At 41.1% G+C, this 21,647-nt stretch overlaps 1 protein-coding gene across 2 annotated transcripts in view; it reads left to right on the top strand.

Moving 5' to 3' along the window:
• dtx2 (deltex 2, E3 ubiquitin ligase) overlaps positions 1–13,575 on the top strand; it is a 54,129-nt gene extending 40,554 nt beyond the window's left edge. For both annotated transcript variants that reach the window (XM_080210587.1, XM_080210586.1), the window contains 5 exons: positions 5,318–5,385; positions 7,590–7,748; positions 8,276–8,437; positions 12,219–12,308; positions 12,844–13,575. In XM_080210587.1, the coding sequence (XP_080066713.1) occupies positions 5,318–5,385; positions 7,590–7,748; positions 8,276–8,437; positions 12,219–12,308; positions 12,844–13,068 (704 nt within the window). In that variant the 3' untranslated portion in view covers positions 13,069–13,575. The remainder of the gene's footprint in view (positions 1–5,317; positions 5,386–7,589; positions 7,749–8,275; positions 8,438–12,218; positions 12,309–12,843) is intronic.
• The last annotated feature ends 8,072 nt before the right edge of the window (positions 13,576–21,647 follow it).

Genomic DNA, 21,647 nt, shown 5'->3' with positions numbered 1-21,647 from the left:
TTGAACCTCAATTCCTCTCTGCTAGGGAGGGAAATACAAGACTCTTAGGGCCTTTGGGCACTGTATGTGTGTGAATGTTTAATGGGAACAGGATCAGATTGTGCTGTGATTGTGGTAAATATCCTTTCTGGGCTTCCATGAAGAATGGCCTTTTCCAGGGACTGAAACTCCGATTTTGTGGTTCAATATTTAACTTGGCCTATATAAATTGTGAGCAGCTTAAACAATTCACTGAATTAGTTATTTTCCCTGTCCGAATTCAAATTTAAAGTATATAGTTTTGGTCGGATTCACAGTATTGAGAGTGGGAATAGTTAGTGGTTTGCATCTCATTTTATTTGCCATGGAGGTTGTTGGGCGTAAGATTGTTGAGAGCCAGTTCAGTCCTGTAGCTCCATTGTAGCTTTTTGGTGGCGTTCTTACACAGCCTGGATTCTGTTCTTGCAGTTTTAATGTCTCTGAATTCATCATTCAGCTTAGTCTTGTAATACACTCTTAGGTCTCCATCTTAGATTTGAATAAGGCACTTGATACTTGTTTGCTTGTTAATATTAAATTATGCTTATATGACACTCAATTTTGTATCATTTATTCCAGTCCCATGTGGTCATCCTTAGGCTTCCATTCACTGTTGTCCCTGTAACTCCTCAGATTTACGGCTGTTTCAAGTTTAGTAATTAAATACATAATCCAAGATGTGCAGATGAGGTGGATTGGCCATGCTAAATTGCCCCTTAGTATAAGAGGGACTAGCTAGGCTAAATGTATGGGGTTCTAGGGATAGGGCCTGGATGGGATAGTGGTAGACTCTATGGGCTGAATGGCTGCCTCCTGCACTGTAGGATTCTATGATTCTATACTTCCTTTGGAGTATCTGGTATAAAAATTACATTCACTCATGTTACAGTTTCAACATTGACCTAATGCTTATAACCTAGTCAACCAAGTAATAGATTTCTTGTTGACATTTCAGTTGCAAAGTGAAAAGTAAACATGAATGGTTTGGTATTTCTGAATGGTGATGAAAATGGTACAGCATTGTAAGATTCCGAAGAACTTTCCAGTTCTGGAATTAAAAGCAAGCCTCATTAATGATGATAATGAAACTATCATTGATTATTGTAAAAGCCTATCTAGTTCACTAATGCCTTTAGGGAAGGAAATCTGCAGCCCTTACCTGTTATAGCCTATATGTGACTCCAGACACACAGCAATGTGGTTGACTTTTAACTGTCCTCTGAAATGGCGTGGCAAGCCACTCAGTTGTCACCAACACCAAATCTAGGGCAGTATATGCTGGTCTTGCCAGTGACGCCACCATCCCACAGACGAATAAAAAGTATTCTACTTAAATATTAATGCACACGGGCTGAGGAGAATGATTTCTGCCACCAAACATAATTGGTATGTGTTCTGCAATGGATTAAGACATTGCTAATGTAGCACAGTAGGCTTATGACTAAGGTCATAATTTGTGGATTTAAGAGAAAAAAGCAGAATGGATAACAAACTGGCCAGAAATCAGAAGGTAAGGGTTAAAGCTTGCCACTCAGGTGGGAAGTTGGGAATGTTTCACGAGGTACGGTGCTATAATTTCAAAACTTCAAGATGACATCAAATAAATAGGTTTAGTTAACTCCGAAGTGATACAAGATATTATTAAATTTGCAGAATAGCATGTAATTGAAACAGACTACAATATAGCTAATTGTGATAGCACATTTTTGCAATGAAAAATTAGGAAGCTCCTTGTAAAATAAACGTCTAAAATGGGTTGAGAAGCATGTGGATCTGGGAGTACAACTATGCAAATCACAAAGTAATGAAGCACATTAATAAGCTAATAAAAAAAGGAAATCAAATTAAACATCTGCAATTTCTACCTTTCCTCTTCAAATATTTCAATAAGATCGGCTAAGCATGTCCTTCACTTCTGGAATCTATGCTGATTATTATTTATTTTCAGTTTCTGGCGTTTTTCTATAACATCTGAGTATCTATTGTCTTTCCTGCACTGACATTAATTGGCCTATGGTTCCTTGGAATTGTCCGGCCTTCCTTTTGATGTATAGGAATCACATTAGCTATCACGTTAGAGGATTAAAAGTCCTCTGGCACTGACCCCTCCTAATCAATTTTTATGCATTCAATAGTATATGCAAATGCAATCCATTTGGACAAGAGATTTTTACCCCCTCTAAGTCTGATCAGTTCATCGATGATCTCCTACCTTTAAATATCCTTTCATTAATATATTTGTTTTCTAACATCATGTTAACTTTGCCAGTAAATACCAATACAAAGTAATTTGATGTTTACCAGTCTGCCACCATTACCTGTGAGTTTACTCCAATCTGATTTTTTTCCTTGATTATTTATTTGTCTGTAGAATTGTATTGCTTTTTTATTTTCCTTGATGTTTTAATTTTGTAGTTCCTCTTTGCTATTTTTTAAACTTCTTTCATTTTGTATTCCCTTCTGTCACCCTTTTCTTTGTTGTCTATATACTTAGTGTGAATCTTTTTCCTTAGTTTCAGTTTTGCATGTATTCATTCGTAGTGTGTAATTACTGGTTTAGTGGAATATACCTCTCCTGAAGACTCTTGCGACTATTGTTCTATATCTGTGCAAGTACCTTTTCCCAATTTACTTTAAATAGTTTCATTCTCACGTCCCAAAAAGCAATTATTTGGCAATTTATTACTTTGATTTTGGGTATTACTTTTGTTTTGTTTCTGTCCTGCCCAATCTTTATTTAAAATCTCATATTGTTATCAGTAATTCCTGGCTGTTCCCCTGCACTTACTACTTCACCATTCTGGCACATTTCTCATTACTTGATCCAGCAGTATTTCTTTTCTTTGGCTTTTTATTACTGGAAGAGAAGGTCCCAAAATGGAACCTTGGCTCAAGACCTTATTAACTTTTACTTTTTCTTTAGAATTAGTGGAAATACAGAGTCATTTAACTGCCAATTAGTTTTTAACTACAGGAAGTTGTATTTTGCTTTGAAGATTTAAGTTATCCAGAAGCATGAAAAGCACAATAGATATTTTAGCACAATTTCATTTTGAATTCACGGATAATTCAAATTAAGTAACTTCACACTGAGTAGACTTTAAAGAACTTGGCACTAAAACGCTGTCTGAGGCATAATTGTGACAGGACTAGTACTGCTCTAAAATCCTCCTCTTCAAATTGCTATAGACAGTCACTGCATTATCCATAATACAGACTATTTTATCCCCTCAACTGAAGGGAAGTATTTGTAAGGAATGAAAGGATGAAATCGGAGTGGAAGTCAATCGGGAGAAATGAGTTTGGAGAGTGGTTGCTGCTTAGATCTTTCATCAAACCTTGCATATATTATAATGGGAGGTTTTGTTGAGTAATATTTGATTTATTATTGTTACTTGTTTTAGTATACAGTGAGAAGTATTATTTCTTCCGTGCTATACAGACAAAGCATACTGTTCATAGAGAAGAAAAGAGAATGCAGAATGTACTGTTGATAGTCATAGCTAGGTGTAGAGAAAGATTAACTTAATTTGAGGTAGGTCCATTCAAAAGCCTGGCAACAGGGGAAGAAGCTGTTCTTGAGTCGGCTGGTATGTGTCCTCAGACTTTTGTATCTTTTTCCTGATGGAAGAAGGTGGAAGAGAGAATCTCCAGGGTGCACGAGGTCTTGATTATGCTGGCTGCTTTTCTGAGGCAGCGGGAAGTGTAGACAGTGTCAGTGGGTGGGAGGCTGGTTTGAATGGTGGACTTGGCTTTGTTCATGAACCTTTGTACTTTCTTGCAGTCTTGGACAGAGCAGGAGCTATACTAAGCTATGATACATCCAGGAAGAATGCTTTCTATAGTGCATCTGTAAAAGTTAGTGAGAGTTGTAGCGGACAGGCCAAATTTCTGTAGTCTGAGAAAATAGAGGCTTGCTTTTGTGGGCTTGCTGAACAACAGTGCTTGTGAACTTGACTACAAAATGATGAATTAATTTAAGATGATCAGGCATTTTGCCAAATGATCCTCACTTCAGTTATAAATATTGATGTCACAGTTGTATAATAGCCCTCAGTTGTATAATAGCCCTTATTTGCCTTGTTTTGAGAAAATAATTTTTGACCCTAGAAAGAGATATGATGGCACAGTGTAGGGAATTAACATTACCTTGTCCTTCATCCAGTTTTGTAAAAATGGGCAGTGATAGTGAGATTCCCTTTTTAACCATTCTAGGAGCTGTTGGGAGTGTTTTGTTTTCTATCACTTGACCTTTGATTTTGAACTTACTCATGTTTTCCATCTCATTGCTTGTAAAATTCAGATTAAATTGCAGATAGAATTAAGGAAATTTGATTGGAATAGATGTTGAGCTACCATCAGTAGTGGGTATTTTTAGTGGGTATTTTTCATTGTGTCATGTGTGTTTTCTTACTGCTTGGAATCAGTGTATTTTGTACGTGACGGATATGTATTTTCTTATCGCAAAGTGATTGGGCCAATATAAATAATTCCAGCAGCAAGCATTTTATGAATCTTAAAATAAGGAAAGCAAGACACACTTGCCTCAGAAGCTTAAAACCCTACATCTCTCTCACTTGATTTGCCGACACTATTAGTCGCACAAACATTAGCTACACGTAAGGGAAGAACAGTGTAAATACAATGAATGATTGATTGTCTCAGCCTCTCTTTCATGGCAGGTCCGTAGTTTCTTAGATGGGTTGATGCTTTAGTTGAAGTTAAGGTCTTGTACAGCAGAGGATTTTCAGTGAGCTGCGAAGGCTCTAGTATCTGACTTTCCAGGAAGTTAGTTATGATGAACTTGAAGTTGGAAAAGGTTGGAGAGAGGCCTTCTCCCATCTTCATGATGTGGTTGTTTATTACCTCGGCTGTTTAATTGATATGCAGCTGGTTCAAATGCTGCCTACAGAAAGGCTGCTTGCTATATTAAAAGCAGGCACCAAACATGGCTGTCTCACCACGCGACGGAGTTCAAAGTCCTTTTCCAAATGAGGTGGTAGGTCAGGTTGATTTATACACCTTATGTGTTGACTTTCACACTTTGAGAATTTGAGACAGCTAGTGTCTTTGTACCTGTTGAATTAGTTTCAGGAAAAGGCACCATTAGTCTGGAATGCTCCTTTTGATCCACCTTGAGACAAGGGAGTGTTTCATACCACAAGAGAAGTCAGATGACTGTCTTTTTACAGCCTTCTGTGAATTTTTCAAAATATACAGTATTGATGAAAATTCTTAAAATCCTAAAAAAAATCACAATTGTGTAACTTGCCTTTCTCTCTCTCTCCTCTCATTCCAGAAATGGTAAAGGACCCAGAGGAGGTGGTAAAAAAGTACATGATGAGAACAGAAGAGATTCCAGATGAGGTAATCAAGGTTTTGTCATTGTCAAGCTGTGATTTTTATGATTAAGCATTGATATTTAAACAGAGTGCTTCCAAAGAAGTTGTTTGCGTTTTCCAGTTTTTGGCTTTACCTGATGCATTTCCACAACACGTCTCTTCTAAAAGTACTAAAATCATTATTTTGTTACCAGCCTCCACTCCCCATGTCAAGAGATTGTCCCTGTTTTTGAAAACCGTCTACTTTAGTTGTTTTATTTTTCTAAAAGCACAAAGTGTTCTTTTATTCACTCCACTGTGCTCAGCTCTGCCGGGAATATATTGGGTGGGGATTATTGCTGCAGGATAATAGTTGGGCAGTTGGCAGAGCTCTGGGAACAAGTCATTTATTCAGCCAGGTTCTTAAGTGATGCAAGAAGACTGAGGAGACCCCTAAAACAGTGTTATGTTCAACTGTCCAGAACTGAGAACAGAATGTGGATTTATTACTTCAGTTATGTGACCACACAATTGGAATGTCAGTGCACTTCTAAATCACAAATTGTTCTCCACTAGTGAGCTCATTTATTCTAATAAACATGTTTTATTACTGTGTTGTACAAAATCTACAGGTCATGGTATCGTGTGGTATACTTGCAGATACATGCCTTGAGATTTTGTAGAATTTTACTGTTTTGTCTGGTCAAATGGGATCATATTGGGTCAGGAATCATGAATATGACAGACCTCTCAAAGACAGATTCATCAAGAAGAGGTGACTTTGGGCATATTTGAAGGATGGAGGATGGTCGTATTCCCAAAGGTTTTCTGTATAGTGAGATAACTGGAGTCAGAAGGCCAGTAGGATGTCCAAAGCTCCACTTCAAGGATGTTTACAAGTGGGACGTGAAGGCCCCAAGCATCAGTTTTCACACCTGGTGATGTCAGCTGATGACAGAGAAACTGTGGCATCACCTGTGGGCCAGTGTGCACCATCGTGACTATCGGTGCCTCCTGTGACTTGGCAATGGGCACCAACACTAAAAATAACCCATAACAACAACTGATAACCAACTCAAAATACACACATGTGGTGGAAGCTGCCCTTCAGGGTCCTCAGCGATCAGGAAAAATACACTATTTCGTATTACCCCATCCCTAACAGGTTTGCTACATGTCCATTATCCTCGGTAGACAGAAGGACACAGGGAAAGGTCCAGGATTGAGAAAAGGCAATATATTTGTTGGAGTTGAGATACAGCGAGTTGCTGAAGCCTTGCCTAAGATGGCCATGTTATTACTTGTGGATTATGAAATGAAGTAACTATGTAATATGTTTTCGCAAGGAATCTGAAATATATGGAAATTTAGAAGGCATGTACTCATCATAGCCTGGTAATAACTTATACTTATTATCCTGTCGTATTAACCAATTCTGGAAACTTTGTTAACATTTTCCGTTTGTTGAGATTGACTGAATTCTCTATCGGCCTAGCCATGGCTCAACAGCAAATTGGAATGGGATTAAAAAAAGGAATGAATGTTTAGGAAGGTGTGGGTAGCAGCTTGTGGGGTGCTGCTTTATTCACTTAGTGATTTAGTGACCTTCCCATTATGATTAATACTAGGGCCAATAGAGCAGATAAATGTAGCTGTTCTCTTATCTTTAGTTAAATGAAAAATAGAGAACTTGAATTAATGTCACATCCTAAGATTTCCCCAAGCAGTTTTGAATTAGAGGATTCATTTTGACATGCAGCCACTGTTCTGCAAGCAAATATGGATATTTGGTTTGGCTGAGAGGAAAGTTGGCCAAGGCACAGGAAAACAAGATACTAAAATAACAAGTACACTGAACCATCAATCAAAGTTGTGTGTTCAAACCTGGAGTAGAATTTGAACGCACACCTAGGTGCTGAGAATTGACTGCTGCCAACTAAGCCAAGATGACAGTATTGATATCTGCAGTTTACAAGGAAAATGAAAATCTGATCAATCTGAGACCCAGGCCTGAATGCTTCAGCTAAATTGCTGTCGTCAATTTACTCGTAGAGATTGAATCCCTCTTTCTATTTAACCGCAGTGACCGCACGTTCCTGAGCATTAGTGAACACTCTTCAAAGTAGGTGCACTTTTGGTCTGGTACCTGCTCGTTCTCCCACTCCACCCCTGAACTGGATGTCAGCATGACATTCTGCTTAAATCTACTGAATGTGAAGCTAAATATTGTTCTTATTTTGTGTATTTTAGGACTGTATGATTTGCATGGAGAAGCTGAGTGCCTTGTCTGGGTATGATGGAATGTCTAGGACGAGAAACATTCCGCCGGGTGCAGTGGGGAAGTTCACGAGATGTGGCCATGTCTTCCATTTGTTGTGTATGGTGGCCATGTATGAAAATGGAAACAAGGTATCAAAAACTCTCATTTATATGTACTTCAGCCGCAATAGAGAAGCAAGGTTTTTTTTAAAAGTGACATTGCGATCTTCGCTGAAGGGAGAGAATATTCTTTGAACATTCTTTGATATTGTAAATGGTAAACTTTGGCTCTAGAGTAATTTGTGGGGATTTTTTGATTTTTACTTCTTTCTAAGATGTCAATTATTTGTTCATGCCTTTTTCCCTCCACATTCATTCATTCATTGTTCTTACTGGCCATGTATTGGTGACTGGTGATAAGGAACTACTGTAAAATCAAGTGTAGTCCATCCACCTCGGCCAAGAGGTGTTAACTTAGCTCAGACAGATAAACTCAGAAGCCTTCCTTGTCTGCTTCGCTCAGAATTGCATTGGAGTGCCATATGAACATAATGTTTGCAGATAATAATGGACAGTCATGGGCTGGTTCATTAGGCAGGGAAATGTGTGTTATTCCGGTATAAATTAATTGTTTCCTGATGAGAGAGGTGCAATAAACAATTGAATTTATTTTTCAGGATGGCAGTTTGCAGTGTCCTTCGTGTAAAATAATCTATGGTGAAAAGACTGGAACACAGCCCAAAGGAAAGATGGATATTTATTTACTACCGCAGTCACTGCCTGGATATCCCGACTCTGGGTGTATACAAATTGTGTATAATATCCCTCATGGTATTCAGGTAACTACTCAAGTTATTTGTGACAGTAGAAGCTATGCTTTTTGAAGATTCAGATTTGCTAACATAATTTGTGGGAAACCAATATTCTTTTACAGTCACCTATGTTTTGCATGTCTAACTAGATTTGGTCTTGTAATAATTTCAATGCTGTAGGTAGATATAATCGGTTTACTATTTAAGTTAATCCCTCAGCTCATCAATGGATAATTAATGTTTCTTGCCCATCCATTCTTGCATTGCACCTATCAGTTGACTATGACTGTAGTGCCTGAGCTATTGTGTTTGCAGTTTGGGAAATGAAAGTTCAACCTCAGTTTGTGTTGATGACTAACAAGAGATCCCAGTGAAGGGAGATTGAGGCTCAATTTGGTTTGTTCATTACCACAAATTCACTATAGTCAGATTTCAATCCCAGTGTCTAAATTAGAATGCTGGTCCTTTTGTTTTTATTTATGAAGTACGTTGGCCCAATTCAATAAAGTTTACATCAGAACATTTGATTGCAATAGAAATAGGTTTTCCAAATCTGATGCCCTCCTTTCCACCTAAATCTGTTGAGTAGCATGTGGTGCAGTGGGAGGGGTGAACCATTAACCTAAAGACAGATGTCACTGTTAGAAATGACTCCCATTTCCTAATTTGTTGGGATTTTGATAGAATCATTGATAAAGTTCTGGGCATGTGTAAGTGGGCCATGGCAATGTGTTTAGTGTTTTAAGTGGCTGTGTCACTTGGACTCCTAGTATGAATGGAATGCTGACATTGGGAAGATGTTAGATGTTGTTTCATGGGGGCAGTGGACAATGCAACATGTTTAGCAGTGGGTGTTTTTTTTCCCTCTTGATCACTAATCGTAGTGCAAAAGGAGGCCATTTGATAAGATCAAATGAATCAGCTTTGTGTAAACTACCATGTGTGTCAAGTCTTTTTTTATATCTCTGAACCACGTTTGTTCATTTTGAAGGGTTCTCTAACGCGAATAGAGTAAACATTTCTCCCTCTCCTGCCTCCTCCATCAAGCCTGCACAAACAATTCCACCCAGGCCCTATCCCCCTAACTACATGTATTTACCCTGCTGATCCCCTGACAGTAAGGGGCGATTTATCATGGCCAATCAATCTAACCTGCACACCTTTGGAAAGTGGGTGAAAACTGGAGCACCTGGAGGGAACCCACGCGGACATGGGGAGAATGTACAAACCCCACACAGTCACCCAAGGCCAGAATTGAACCGGGCTGTCTGATATTGTGAGGTAGTAGTGCGAACCACTGTGCCACCATGGTGCTGCCTAATGTTTTAAATAAAACTATTGCAATCTTAAATTTTCAGGCCTGTCTGGTCAAGTAGTCATATGCTTTAGACCACATAATTAAATAAGCTGAAGCACAGAGGCTATTCCAAGTGAGCCCTCACATGTCCTTACCCAGAAATCACAGTCTCTTTCCTGCCAGGTAGCTGGATAATAATGAGCTGGGATTTGGACTGGAAATTCCTGTCCAAAATCACTGGACTTCTGCAACAAAAACAGAAAATGCTGGAAAATCTTAAAGTCTGGCAGCATCTATGGAGAGCGAATAGAGCAAACATTTCAAGTCTGGATGACCCTTCGTCAGAGCTCCGAGCAAAGAGAATCATACAAAATTTATATGGGTGTTGGAGGGTGGCTGTAATTGAATAAAGGAAATGTAAATGATGACGAAAAAGGCTGAGAAAGATGCTAAAAGTGTCCGTTAAGTAAAGCATTTGATAAGGTCCCTCATGGCAGGCTGGTGCAAAAGGTTAAATCACACGGCATCAAGGGTGAACTAGCTAGGTGGATTCAGAACTGGCTCGGCCATAGAAGACAGAGGGTAGCAGTGGAGGGGTCTTTTTCTGTTTGGAAGTTGGTGACTAGTGGTGTTCCGCAGGGCTGTGTATTGGGACCTCTGCTGTTTGTGATGTATATATATGATTTGGAAGAAGATGTAGCTGGTCTGATTAGTAAGTTTGCAGACGACACAAAGATTGCTGGAGTTGCAGATAGTGATGAACGTTGTCAGAGAATACAGCAGGATATAGTAGGCTGGAAACCTGGGCAGAGAAATGGCAGATGGAATTTAACCCAGATAAATGCAAAGTGATGCATTTCGGTAGATCTAATGCATGGAGGAGCTATACAATAAATGGCAGAACCATCAGGAGTACAGACACACAGAGGGATCTGGGTGTGCAAGTCCACAGATCTTTAAAGGTGGCAACAGAGGTGGAAAAGGTGGTGAAGAAGGCATATGGCATGCTTGCCTTTATTGGATGGGGCATAGAGCATAAAAGTTGGCATATGATATTGCGGTTATATAGAATAAGTTGGTTAGGCCACATTAGGAATACGGTGTCCAGTTCTGGTCGCTGCACAACCAGAAGGACGTGGAGACTTTGGAGAGACTGCAGAAAACATTTACCAGGATGTTGCCTGGTATGGAGGGTATTAACTATGAGGTGAGATTCAGTAAACTAGGGTTGCTCTCCCTGGAAAGACAGGTTGAGGGGCGTACTAATAGAAGTTTATAAAATTATGAAGGGTATAGATAGGGTGAACAGTTGGAAGCTTTTTCCCAGGTCAGAAATGACAAACACAAGGGGTCACAAGTTCAAGGTAAGGTTCAATACAGATATGCAGGGGATGTATTTTACACAGAGGGTGGTGGGGGCCTGGAATGTACTACCAAGCAAGATGGTTGAGGCAGATACACTAGGATCATTTAACACTTAGCCACATGAACAAACTGGGAATAGAGGGATACAAACGGATGGTCTAGTTTGGAACACATGATCAGTGCAGGCTTGGAGGGCCGAAGAGCCTGTTCTTGTGCTGTCTTGTTCTTTGTTCAGCCATTCACACATTCTGATCACTTACAAAGAACGAAGGTACAGATTGTTAAGGCATAATCTGAAGGATGTGGCAGATGCCCTGAAGGAGGGGTGAGGGAGGTGTGGTTTGGAGACAAGGTGGAGAGCGAGAATGGAGAAGGGGAAAAATAGAAGTGAGAATGAAGGGTGATAAAGATGTAGGAATGCGACAGAAGAAGAAATGAAATTAAGTAAATGGGGTGAAGGTGGAGGGAAGAGTTCACACTCTGAAGTGGCTGAACTCAGTGATCAGTCCAAATGGTTTGTGATGTGCCACTCGGAAGGTGAGGTGCTCTTCTTCCAGTTTGTGTTGGGTTTGGCTAGAACATTGTAAAAGTCTGAGGACAGTCATGTGGACAAGAAAGCAGGGTGGCATGTTTAAATGGCATGCAACAGGAGAATCTGGTCCTACTCGCAGATGGACTGAAGGTGTTTCACAAAGTGGTCACCCAGTCTCTTTGGTCTCTCCAGCATTTGCAATATTTTGTCTTTATCAATGGACTTTTGGCTGCTTTCTCAACTTTCTGGGCCCACCTGTGCCAATTCTCATTGTGGGCAAGACCAGAAAATCCTGGCCAGGAGCTGAGACTACCTCTTTGCACCCTATCCTGGCTTAAACCACTGAGGCATCACTCCAACAGAAACTCGCCAACACAACATAGACTGGGATTTGAGCTTGGGATCTGGCAGATCTGTATGGATCCTATACTGTGTAGTCCGAAGACATTTGGAGAGCTGATCTTTTGTTCATCTCCTTGTTCCTATATTAAAAGTAAAACATTTCTGAAAATGTTATTAAGAATGATGGAATGTCCCATTGGGAACTGCAGCTGCAAGCTTTGTTTTGCTCATGTTTTTACTTACTGAAATTAACCAACTTCTCTTGCTCACAGGGTCCAGAGCACCCAAACCCAGGCAAACCATACACAGCCCGTGGTTTCCCCAGGCATTGCTACTTGCCTTACAGTGAAAAGGGCAAACAGGTACGGTAGATGTAACGGAGTAGATTAAACTGTTTTTACAATTAAAATTAATAGTTGTGATTGCCACCTACTTTGATATTGGGTAGCTATTCCACATTTAGATGTGTGAGAATTGAACTGATTACAAGAATGTAACCTTATTAAGACACCACAATGTGTTGATCAAAGAAAATAATTAATAATTTGCTTCATGTACGCGGTTCTGCATCTTGCTGGATGCTGCATTCTAATTCATTGTGTAGCTATTGGGTTCTCGCAGTTCAGATCTGTTAGCACAGAGTGGAAGTTACTTGGGGGACAATGACGTAGTGAAAATATCAAGACTGAAATGGCCGAACAAGCCACTCAGCTCAAGAGAAATTGGGGATGGGCAACAAATGTTGACCTTACCAGTGATGCCCATATCCCACAAAACAGTTTTTTGTATATCCCAGGACACCACTGGAGTTCCATTTTATCAGTGCTCTCACTGTAAAGCTGTGCATGGTACAGCCCCTGGAAATGAATGAAAACCGTGTTGAATCATATGTTTCAGGTTCTGGAACTTCTCAAAGTAGCATGGAACAGACGGCTGATTTTTACTGTGGGCACGTCAAATACAACTGGAGAAACGGACACCGTAGTTTGGAATGAAATTCACCATAAAACTGAGATGGGGTCCAATGTCTCAGGACATGGATTCCCTGACCCCAACTACTTGGACAATGTCATTGCTGAGCTGGCTGCTCAGGGTGTCACAGAGGAGTGTCTTCGGCAATAACCGGACCTGTTTGGGGAGGGCCGTTCAATCCACTGCTGCCTGTGGGAAGTCTCTGACCTTTTGCACTTTCTTTAGAGCTAGCTGTGTTTTCTCTTTCCTGATTTTTTTAATGCAGTATCACTTTCCACAGCTGTGAATGGTAATGCAAAGGTGCACAGGCTGCATCTTACAAAGTTCTGATATGTGTCGTCATAGCATTGGTGATACTCTGAAGCCAGATCAAGCTGAGCTGGACTCGCCTGTTACCCCTTCCGTTTTTCCTTGATCGCTCCCTCTTTTCCAGGCACTTTGGAGCACTTCCTATCCACGTTTACACTGTGCCAACCAGCAAAAACTTTAACAAATTGAATCTACGTAACTTACATAGTTTCTTGCATATTGCCTGTCATATTGTAATTTGCCACAGCAGTGATATTAGAAACTGTAGACTCCGTAATTCCTGTATATATCCTTCTCATTGTTTTATTGCCTTTTAGCCATAAGCATTAAAAATAGAATAGAATCGAATCCACGGTGGAACCTTTATAGCATGTGTGCAATTATGGGATTAGGCGGTGGAACATTGACATGCACCATTTTTCTCATTTTAGGAGGGTGAGGCAGTGAAACTAAAGCACGGGCACTACTAGCTGATCTTAGTAGCACAAGGCTATGAAATTCTGTCACAAAGTGTACCTTTATTTGCAGCCTGTTTCATACCCCAGGCAAGGAGATATTATCTGTAATTGGTAAATTAATTGTTTTTCTACTGGCTTCTGTTGTGCTCAGGGAGGCCGAATAACCAAGGTAATTTACATGTAATAAAAATTTTACTGCTAGCAAAATGGTCGGACCAGATTGTGTTCTAAAGTTGTTGCAGATTATTTTAGTTACACACGTTCTCCATTCTGTTGGGTTCAGGTTCAGCTTCACTAGTCTGCCTCTCATTAGAGGGCGTAGTGACCATAATGATCGGTGGTGGCACAGTGGTTAGCACTGCTGCCTCACTGCCAGGAACCTGGGCTCAATTCTGGCCTTAAGTGGCTGTGGAATTTGAATTTTTTTTGTTCATGGGATGTGGGTCAGCATTTATTGCCCAGGAAGAGTCATCACATTGCTGTGAGTCTGGAGTCACATGTAGGCCAGACTAGGTAAGAACAACAGATTTCCTTCCCTAAAGGACATTAATGAACCAGATGGGTTTTTTACAACAACAGTAATTTCACGGTCATCATTAGGCTTTTAATTCCAGATTTTTATTGAATTCAAATTTCACTATCTGCTGTGATGAGTTTCAAACCCTGATCCCCAAAGCATTACCCTGGGTCTCTGGATGATTGCTCCAGTGGCATTGTCACTGGATCACTGCCTCCTCTTTTCCTCCAGGTACTCCAGTTTCCTCCCACAGTCCAAAGATGTGTAGGTTAGGGGGAATTAATAGGGTTACGGGAAGACCCTGGGTAAGATGCTCTTTTGGAGAGTCAGTGCAGACTCAGGCTGAATGGCTTCCTTCTGCACTGTAGGGCTTCTGTGATTTTGCCTCCCATCTCCAGTGATACCTGATGCAAGAGAAACCCAGTACAGTGGAGAGCACTGCACTGCCCGTGATCACAGCTTCTCCCATGTGTATTCACCAAAAGCCATATTTTGGGAAGTGGGGTTTATATTCAAAGGTTCCATTAAGAGGTACTGAATACCCCTCCCACCCACCCACCCCCCAGTCTTCAATATAGCCATAGTCTGCTGGCCTCGTAAATCACTGGGATGTAAAAGTCTGCTGATGCCCTCAGCGCTCGTTGGAGAAGAATACAGAGTTAGTGAAGTTAGGGCAGCACGGTAGCACAGTGGTAAACTCTGCTTCCTCAGCACCAGGGACCTGGGTTCAATTCTGGCCTTGGGTGACAGCACAAACTCCACATTCAGAACTTCTGGTCCAAATCCCACCCCATTATATCCAGTTACCTGGCCGGAAGAAGAGACCGATTTCCACATCGGGACACTGGGCTGACTTGGGGTGCCATCTGAGTTTGTACATTCACCCTACGCCTGTGTGGGTTTCCTATGGGTGCTCTGTTTTCCTGCCACAGTCCAAAGATGTGCAGATTAGGTGGATTGGCTGTGCTAACTTGCCCCTTAGTTTCCCAAGATGTGTAGGTTAGGTATGCCATGATAACTGTGGTGGGTTTAGATAAGATAGTCTGTCAGAGAGTCGGTGCAGACTTGATGGGCAAATGGCCTCCTTCTGCACTGTAGAATTTCTGTGTTTCTGTGAAAGAAAGGGACTGGGAAATAGAAGTTGCTGCAGCTCTTTTTATTTATACATCAGTTAAAATGTGTACGGCTTTCGTACAAAGTATTTTTTCGCCTGCTGTAGCTCTAGGGTGGTGTTGGAAGTCCATCGAATTGAGATGCAGTTGCAATGTAAAATGCAACAGGTGTGTGTTTTTTTTTTGGGGATTTAGGGATGACGTCTGCGTTCTCAAATATTTTATAAATTTTCTTAAAGCAAAGTGAAAGAGAATTGGTGAGCCCCCACAGGAATCCCATCTGATCCTCGTAACCTGGTTTTAAGTGGATCGCTGGCATCATTCATTTTTTTAAAGTTTATTTATTAATATCACGAGTAGGCTTACATTAACACTGCAATGAAGTTACTGTGAAAATCCCCTAGTCACCACACTCCAGTGCCTGTGCAGTGTACATTGAGGGAGAATTTAGCATGGCCAATGCACCTAACCAGCACCTTTTTCAGAGTGGGAGGAAACCCACACAGAGATTGTTTTGGTAGATGAGGCAAAGGAGAATCCAAAGAGTTTCTACAAATACGTAAAGGGCAAAAGAGTAACAAGGGAGAAAGTAGGGCCTCTTAAGGATCAACAAGGTCATCTATGTGCGGATCCACAAGAGATGGGTGAGATCCTAAATGAATATTTCTCATCAGTATTTACGGTTGAGAAAAGCCTGGATGTTAGGGAACTCGGGGAAATAGTGATGTGTTGAGCAGTGTACGTATTACAGAGAAGGAGGTACTGGAAGTCTTAAAACACATCAAGGTAGATAAATCCCTGGGACCTGATGAAGTGTATCACAGGACATTGTGGGAGGCTAGGGAGGAAATAGCGGATCCCCTAGCCGAGATATGCTGCAAGAGCAGGTAGGTTGAACTCTCGAGAAAACTATCCAGGTTATTGGGCAGTTTGACCTCCTTTTGCAGCACAGGTCCATTTCCAGAGGAGAAAGTAAACCGTGATACATAGGAAACCCCATAGTCCAGTTAGTTATGCAGCACAGAAACGGGGACATTCCAACCCAAGATGAGCAATACCCTAACCAATCAGTAAGGCAATCATGCAAACACTATGGAGTAAAGTACCCCCAAAGGTGAGATCAATGTCTTGTAACTTTAACCCAATGCTTTCAATATAAAAGGATTGGACTCCAGTGAACTGCAAGGTCAAAACATCTAAATGCATAGAAGACCCAAGGATAACTCATGAGGTCGAGACTGCACAGCAGGAGGAGAGGCAGACACGTTCCTTGGATAAGGACACAGATCCAGGATTTTTATATTGTAATGTGGACATTTCTGTAAATGGTTATCTCGCAAACTTTAAATTAAACACGGGCCGCCACTCAATTGTTGAATTCATGATCTGGTCATGGGCCTGATTCTGGAACCACTAAGGAATGGCGGCAAACAAAACTTCAAGCTGCTGTACACCATCCATCAGCAATTCTTTTCTCTCTTGATGCCTGTGTAACCCTGAATCTCTTCAAAATAGCAGAAGCGGTTAAGAAAATCGTTGTCGTGAATCATACAAAACTGCAAGTTCCCGAGAGCTCCAACAGGAAACATTGTCACTACTGGATCTTCAGCCCTGAACTGTCCTCTCTCTTTGCAGAACAAGTTTGTCCATTTTCTTTGCAGGTGATGGGAAGCCCTCATTGGTCAGACCAGCCAGCTACTCAGATGGTTACCATGCCTTCCAATGGAGGAAAGACAAGAGAGCAACAAACAACCAGAAGAGCCACAACCTCCGGCTCCAACGAATGTTATTGAGGTCATGACTGTGACCACACAGCAAACTCCCTATCAGTACAACAATACCACAGATAGTGCTGGAACCCAAGTAGTGGCTGTTCGTTGCTGGCAGCACACACCACGCAGCCAAACACCAAGGTGAGCTTACTAACCACATCCTCATAACCCAAAATGGCCCTCTTCCATCACGGAGAATATCACAACAACCCACACAATGAAGGAAGGACAAGGAGGTACGACATGGAGATGAGTACAATGTTTATCCACCCCACAAGAAACTGGATGGAGTAACAACCACCAATTGCCGCAACTGCTGAGCTTTCAAAGAGCGACTCAATAGCAAGCAACAAAACAGAATAGAATCCCTACAGTGCAGAAGGAGGCCATTTGTCCTGTCGAGCCTGCACTGACCACAATCCCACCCGGACCCTGTCCCCATATCCCTACACATTTACCTGCTAATTCCTCTAACTTATGTATCTCAGGACTTCTAGGGGCAATTTTAGCATAGCCAATCAACCTAACCCGCACATCTTTGGGACTGTGGGAGGAAACCCATGCAGACAAGAGGAGAATGTGCAAATTCCACACAGACAGTGACCCAAGCCAGGAATCGAACCCAGGTCCCTGGAGCTGTGAAGCAGCAATGCTAACCACTGTGCTACTGTGCCACCCTCATCAGAAAAGGTGAATAAAAACAAATCCTTATGCCAGAGCATTTTCTAAACCAACAGCTTACGACAGAGCCTATCACACCTCCCACAGTAGTGCAAATGAAGTAGGAATGATCATAAGGCATCTAGACTGCCTGAATTTATGAACTTGAAGATCTGAAGGGGGGAAATGGGGTATGATAATGATGTAACTATGTACAGTAAACTGGAATCACTGAAATACATTGGATATGACAAAGGAGTGAGAAAGACAGACTGCCCATGTTCTGTAACGTGGAGTGGTCTGGTGAGAATTGAGGGAAACAAGTAACTGATGCCCTCCAGCAGTGCCAAAACACAAGGTAACCATACACACAAACTACAAAGACCACTTGTGTATCAATAAGGGCAATCCCACGATGAAACCAGCTACCAAAGGAAATAGTCACTGCCCCATTGCTGGAACCCTTCAAAACCCAGCTTTATAAGTCTGTGATGCCAATACAAATAAAATTGAAACAGAAGCCGCCTTCAGGATATAGTCATTTCCAGCTGTGTTTCAATATGCTGGCCCAGATTAAAGGGTGGTTCTGTGGTGAGATTACCATCTCAACGCCGGCTACACCAGGAAGTATCAAAGCCAAACCTGATCCATATTACACTTAATATGCATATAGGTTACATTTTCCAGCAAGGATCAGCAAGTAGCTGTTGATTATTGGCTGACTCCTGCCCCATGCCCGCCTACTACCTGATACCCCCTTTCCACAACCCTTGTGAGCGTGGTAGAATGAGTACAGGTGTGGTAGTTTCTGGGATTTTGCTGATCACTTGCAACCATCAGCAATTTGCAGCATTGTACACTGCCTAACTGGCTTCATGCTAGCTGCAAGTGGTGTAGAATGTTGGTCTACAGGTTTATCAAGATTGTTAAATTCTCTGCACTGCAACAATCTGAAAGGTCTGTACAACAAACCAGAGGACTGCCTTCACCAGCCTTGAACATGATCTTATTGAATGGCGGGGCAGGCTCGAAGGGCCAGATGGCCTACTCCTGCTCCTATTTGTTATGTTCTTATGTTCTTATGTTCTTATGAACTCTCTTTCAAGACAAGATGATCACCTGGAATTTTTGGTCCGTAACTGGATCTCACAGTTGATATTAAAATCAGAAGGGAAACTTATCCATGTAAATTAGAAGTGAGTACAGGACTAGGTGAAGGCCTTCCTTATATAGGAAAAATCACTGTCTAAACTAGATCAAGTAAGATGTAGAAAAAGAGTCAATGAGGCCTGAGCAACAAGTGGCCATTAATTGTATGTAGAGTAGACAGTTGGGCAGGAGTAGATCTGGAGGATTTATACATATAACAAGGTGGCACAGTGGTTAGCACTGCTGCCTCACAGCTTCAGGGACCTGGGTTCAATTCCCCGTCCGTTCTCTGGGTGCTCCGGTTTCCTCCCACAATCCAAAGATGTGTGGGTTAGGTTGATTGTCCGTGCAAAATAATCTCGAGTGTCAGAGGGATTTGCAGGGTAAATATGAGGGGTTACAGGAATAGGGCCTAGGTGGCCTTGTGGCCAATGCAGACTCGATGGGCTGAATGGCCTTCTGCTGCACTGTAGGGATTCTGCGATATTTCCTCAAGTGAAAGAACCTCTTCGATCAATCTGCCCTTTTGGCTTTTTTTTTACAGAAGTTAGCCATAAATAATTGTATTTTCATTTGCCCTTTCCCACATTTTAGCCTGGTTTGTTTTTCTTAATGTTTTATCTGCATTCCATCTGTACTTGGAACAATGATAGAGAGAAAAAAAGTATTTTGTCTGAGTAAGCCTACCTCTTCCCTATTGAGGTACTAACTATCCTCAAACTCTCTGCCAGTTGAACTGCCCTTCAAATACCTATTTTCACAGTCAATCTCTTGGCTTGCTTCATCCTGACTTCATCAGACATCAGCACGCATACAGATGATTCAGAAATGATGGGTAGAAATCGGAAGAAAGACACAGCATTTCACAATCAACTCCAGTTAATGTGCTTCATGAGATTAGTCAATGCTAAAACGGCCCCTAGGTGGCACACGTAATTTGGAGATTGGTTCACAGATTTATAAAAGAGGATGTGCAACCTGAAACGAGTTAAATGCTAGCCTTAATGTGTTCATCCAAAATTGAAGCAAATCAAAATGTGCATATTGGAGACATGATAATTGCAGCTGTTTAATTGCCATTAAGTATATATTTGCCAAAATGGGAGTTTTTATTTCAGTGCATTTTAGTTTGCACCTACTGGCTGCAGCACCTCAAGTGTTGTATTTGTGTATATGTGCTGTACAGACTGTGTTTTGGAAAAGTGTATGTTGCGCTGTACCGAATGTGTTTTGGAAAAGTGTATGTACGCTGTATAGACTGTGTTTTGGAAAAGTATATATACACTGTATTGACTGTGTTTTGGAAAAGTGTATGTGGGCTGTACTGAATGTGTTTTGGAAAAGTGCATGTGGGCTGTGCGGAATATGTTCTGTAAAATTGTATGTGCGCTGTACTGAATGTGATTTGGAAAAGTATTTGTACGTTGTGCTGAACGTGTTTTTGAAACGTGCATGTGCACTCTGGTTTTGGAAAAGAGCATTTATGCTTCACTGTATCGGTTTTAGAAACCTTCACGTGCGCCGTACTGGCTGTGTTTTAGGAAAAGTGTACGTGCGCCGTACTGGCTGTGTTTTAGGAAAAGTGTACGTGCGCCGAGCTTGAACGTGGTTTCGACAATCATACTTGCACTCTGCTGAATGGGCTATAGAAAAGTGTATTTGTGCTGTATTGAATGTCTTTTGGAAAAGTGCATGTGCGCTGTGCTGAATGTCTTTTGGAAAAGTGCATGTGTGCTGTACTGAATGTCTTTTGGAAAAGTGCATGTGCGCTGTATTGATAAAGTTTTCCAAAACACTCTGCACTGTACTGAATCTGATTTGGAAAAGTGTATGTGCGCTGTAAAAGTGTATGATAAACAATATTTGTTGAACTTCAAAAGCTCATTGAGAAATTAACAGGATTGACATGGACCATATGGGAGTTAGACTGTTTGACAATGTATCAAGATAAAGAAACAAATGCAGCATAGATACAAAATCTGTGAAGGGGCAGAAAATCAAATCATGATGACCAGCTGTTTAAGCATGCGTTGGTGTTCCTCGGAGATCGATATTAGAAACACTGTGTTGTTTTGAAAGTGTATTAATAACTTAGATTTGGGTATACAGGACATCATTTCAAAGTTTCCAGATGATATGAAACTCCAGAAAGCGGTGAACGATGAGGGAGTGAATAATGTTTCTGAAGGATGGAGGCAGACTGGTGAAATGGGCAGATTGGTGAATATTATCGCAGCTAAGTATGAAGTGTGATTTTTTTTTTTGGTAGCAAGAATAAGTAGAGGCGATTTGAACTATGTGGTATTATTTTAAAAGGTACTCGATTAGAGAGATTGAGACCTATGTAAATAAATCTTTGAAGGTGGTTGAGAAGGTGTTTTAGAAAGAAAGAAAGAACGTGTTTGGATAACCTCAGAAGCCTGGTGGTATCTGTGGAGAGAGAAACAGAGTTAATGTTTTGTGTCTGTCTGACTCTTCAGAATTAAAGAGAGGGAGAAATGTGATGGATTCTACAGTGTTTAAGAGGGTGTGGAGCAAAATAGGTCAGGAGAGATTTGACAAAAGTGTCATGGAAACAAGACAAAGGAAGTGTTAATGGTCGTGCTGAAGACTAAAGAAGGTGCCAATAGTGGCATTAAGATACAATAGCAGAATAAGGGTCTGTGCTCTGTAAGAGCACGATCTCAGAACAAGTGACAGCCTGTGGAGGGTTGGGTTTAAAATTTCAGATTAAAAAAGGGGCTCAAGATGA

Source organism: Carcharhinus amblyrhynchos, chromosome 23 (genome assembly GCF_965287045.1).
Source record: "Carcharhinus amblyrhynchos chromosome 23, sCarAmb.v2.hapA, whole genome shotgun sequence".
In the NCBI taxonomy this organism is placed as follows: domain Eukaryota; kingdom Metazoa; phylum Chordata; class Chondrichthyes; order Carcharhiniformes; family Carcharhinidae; genus Carcharhinus; species Carcharhinus amblyrhynchos.
Note: the sequence above shows the minus strand (reverse complement) of the source record. Positions and strands in the feature narration are given on the sequence as shown.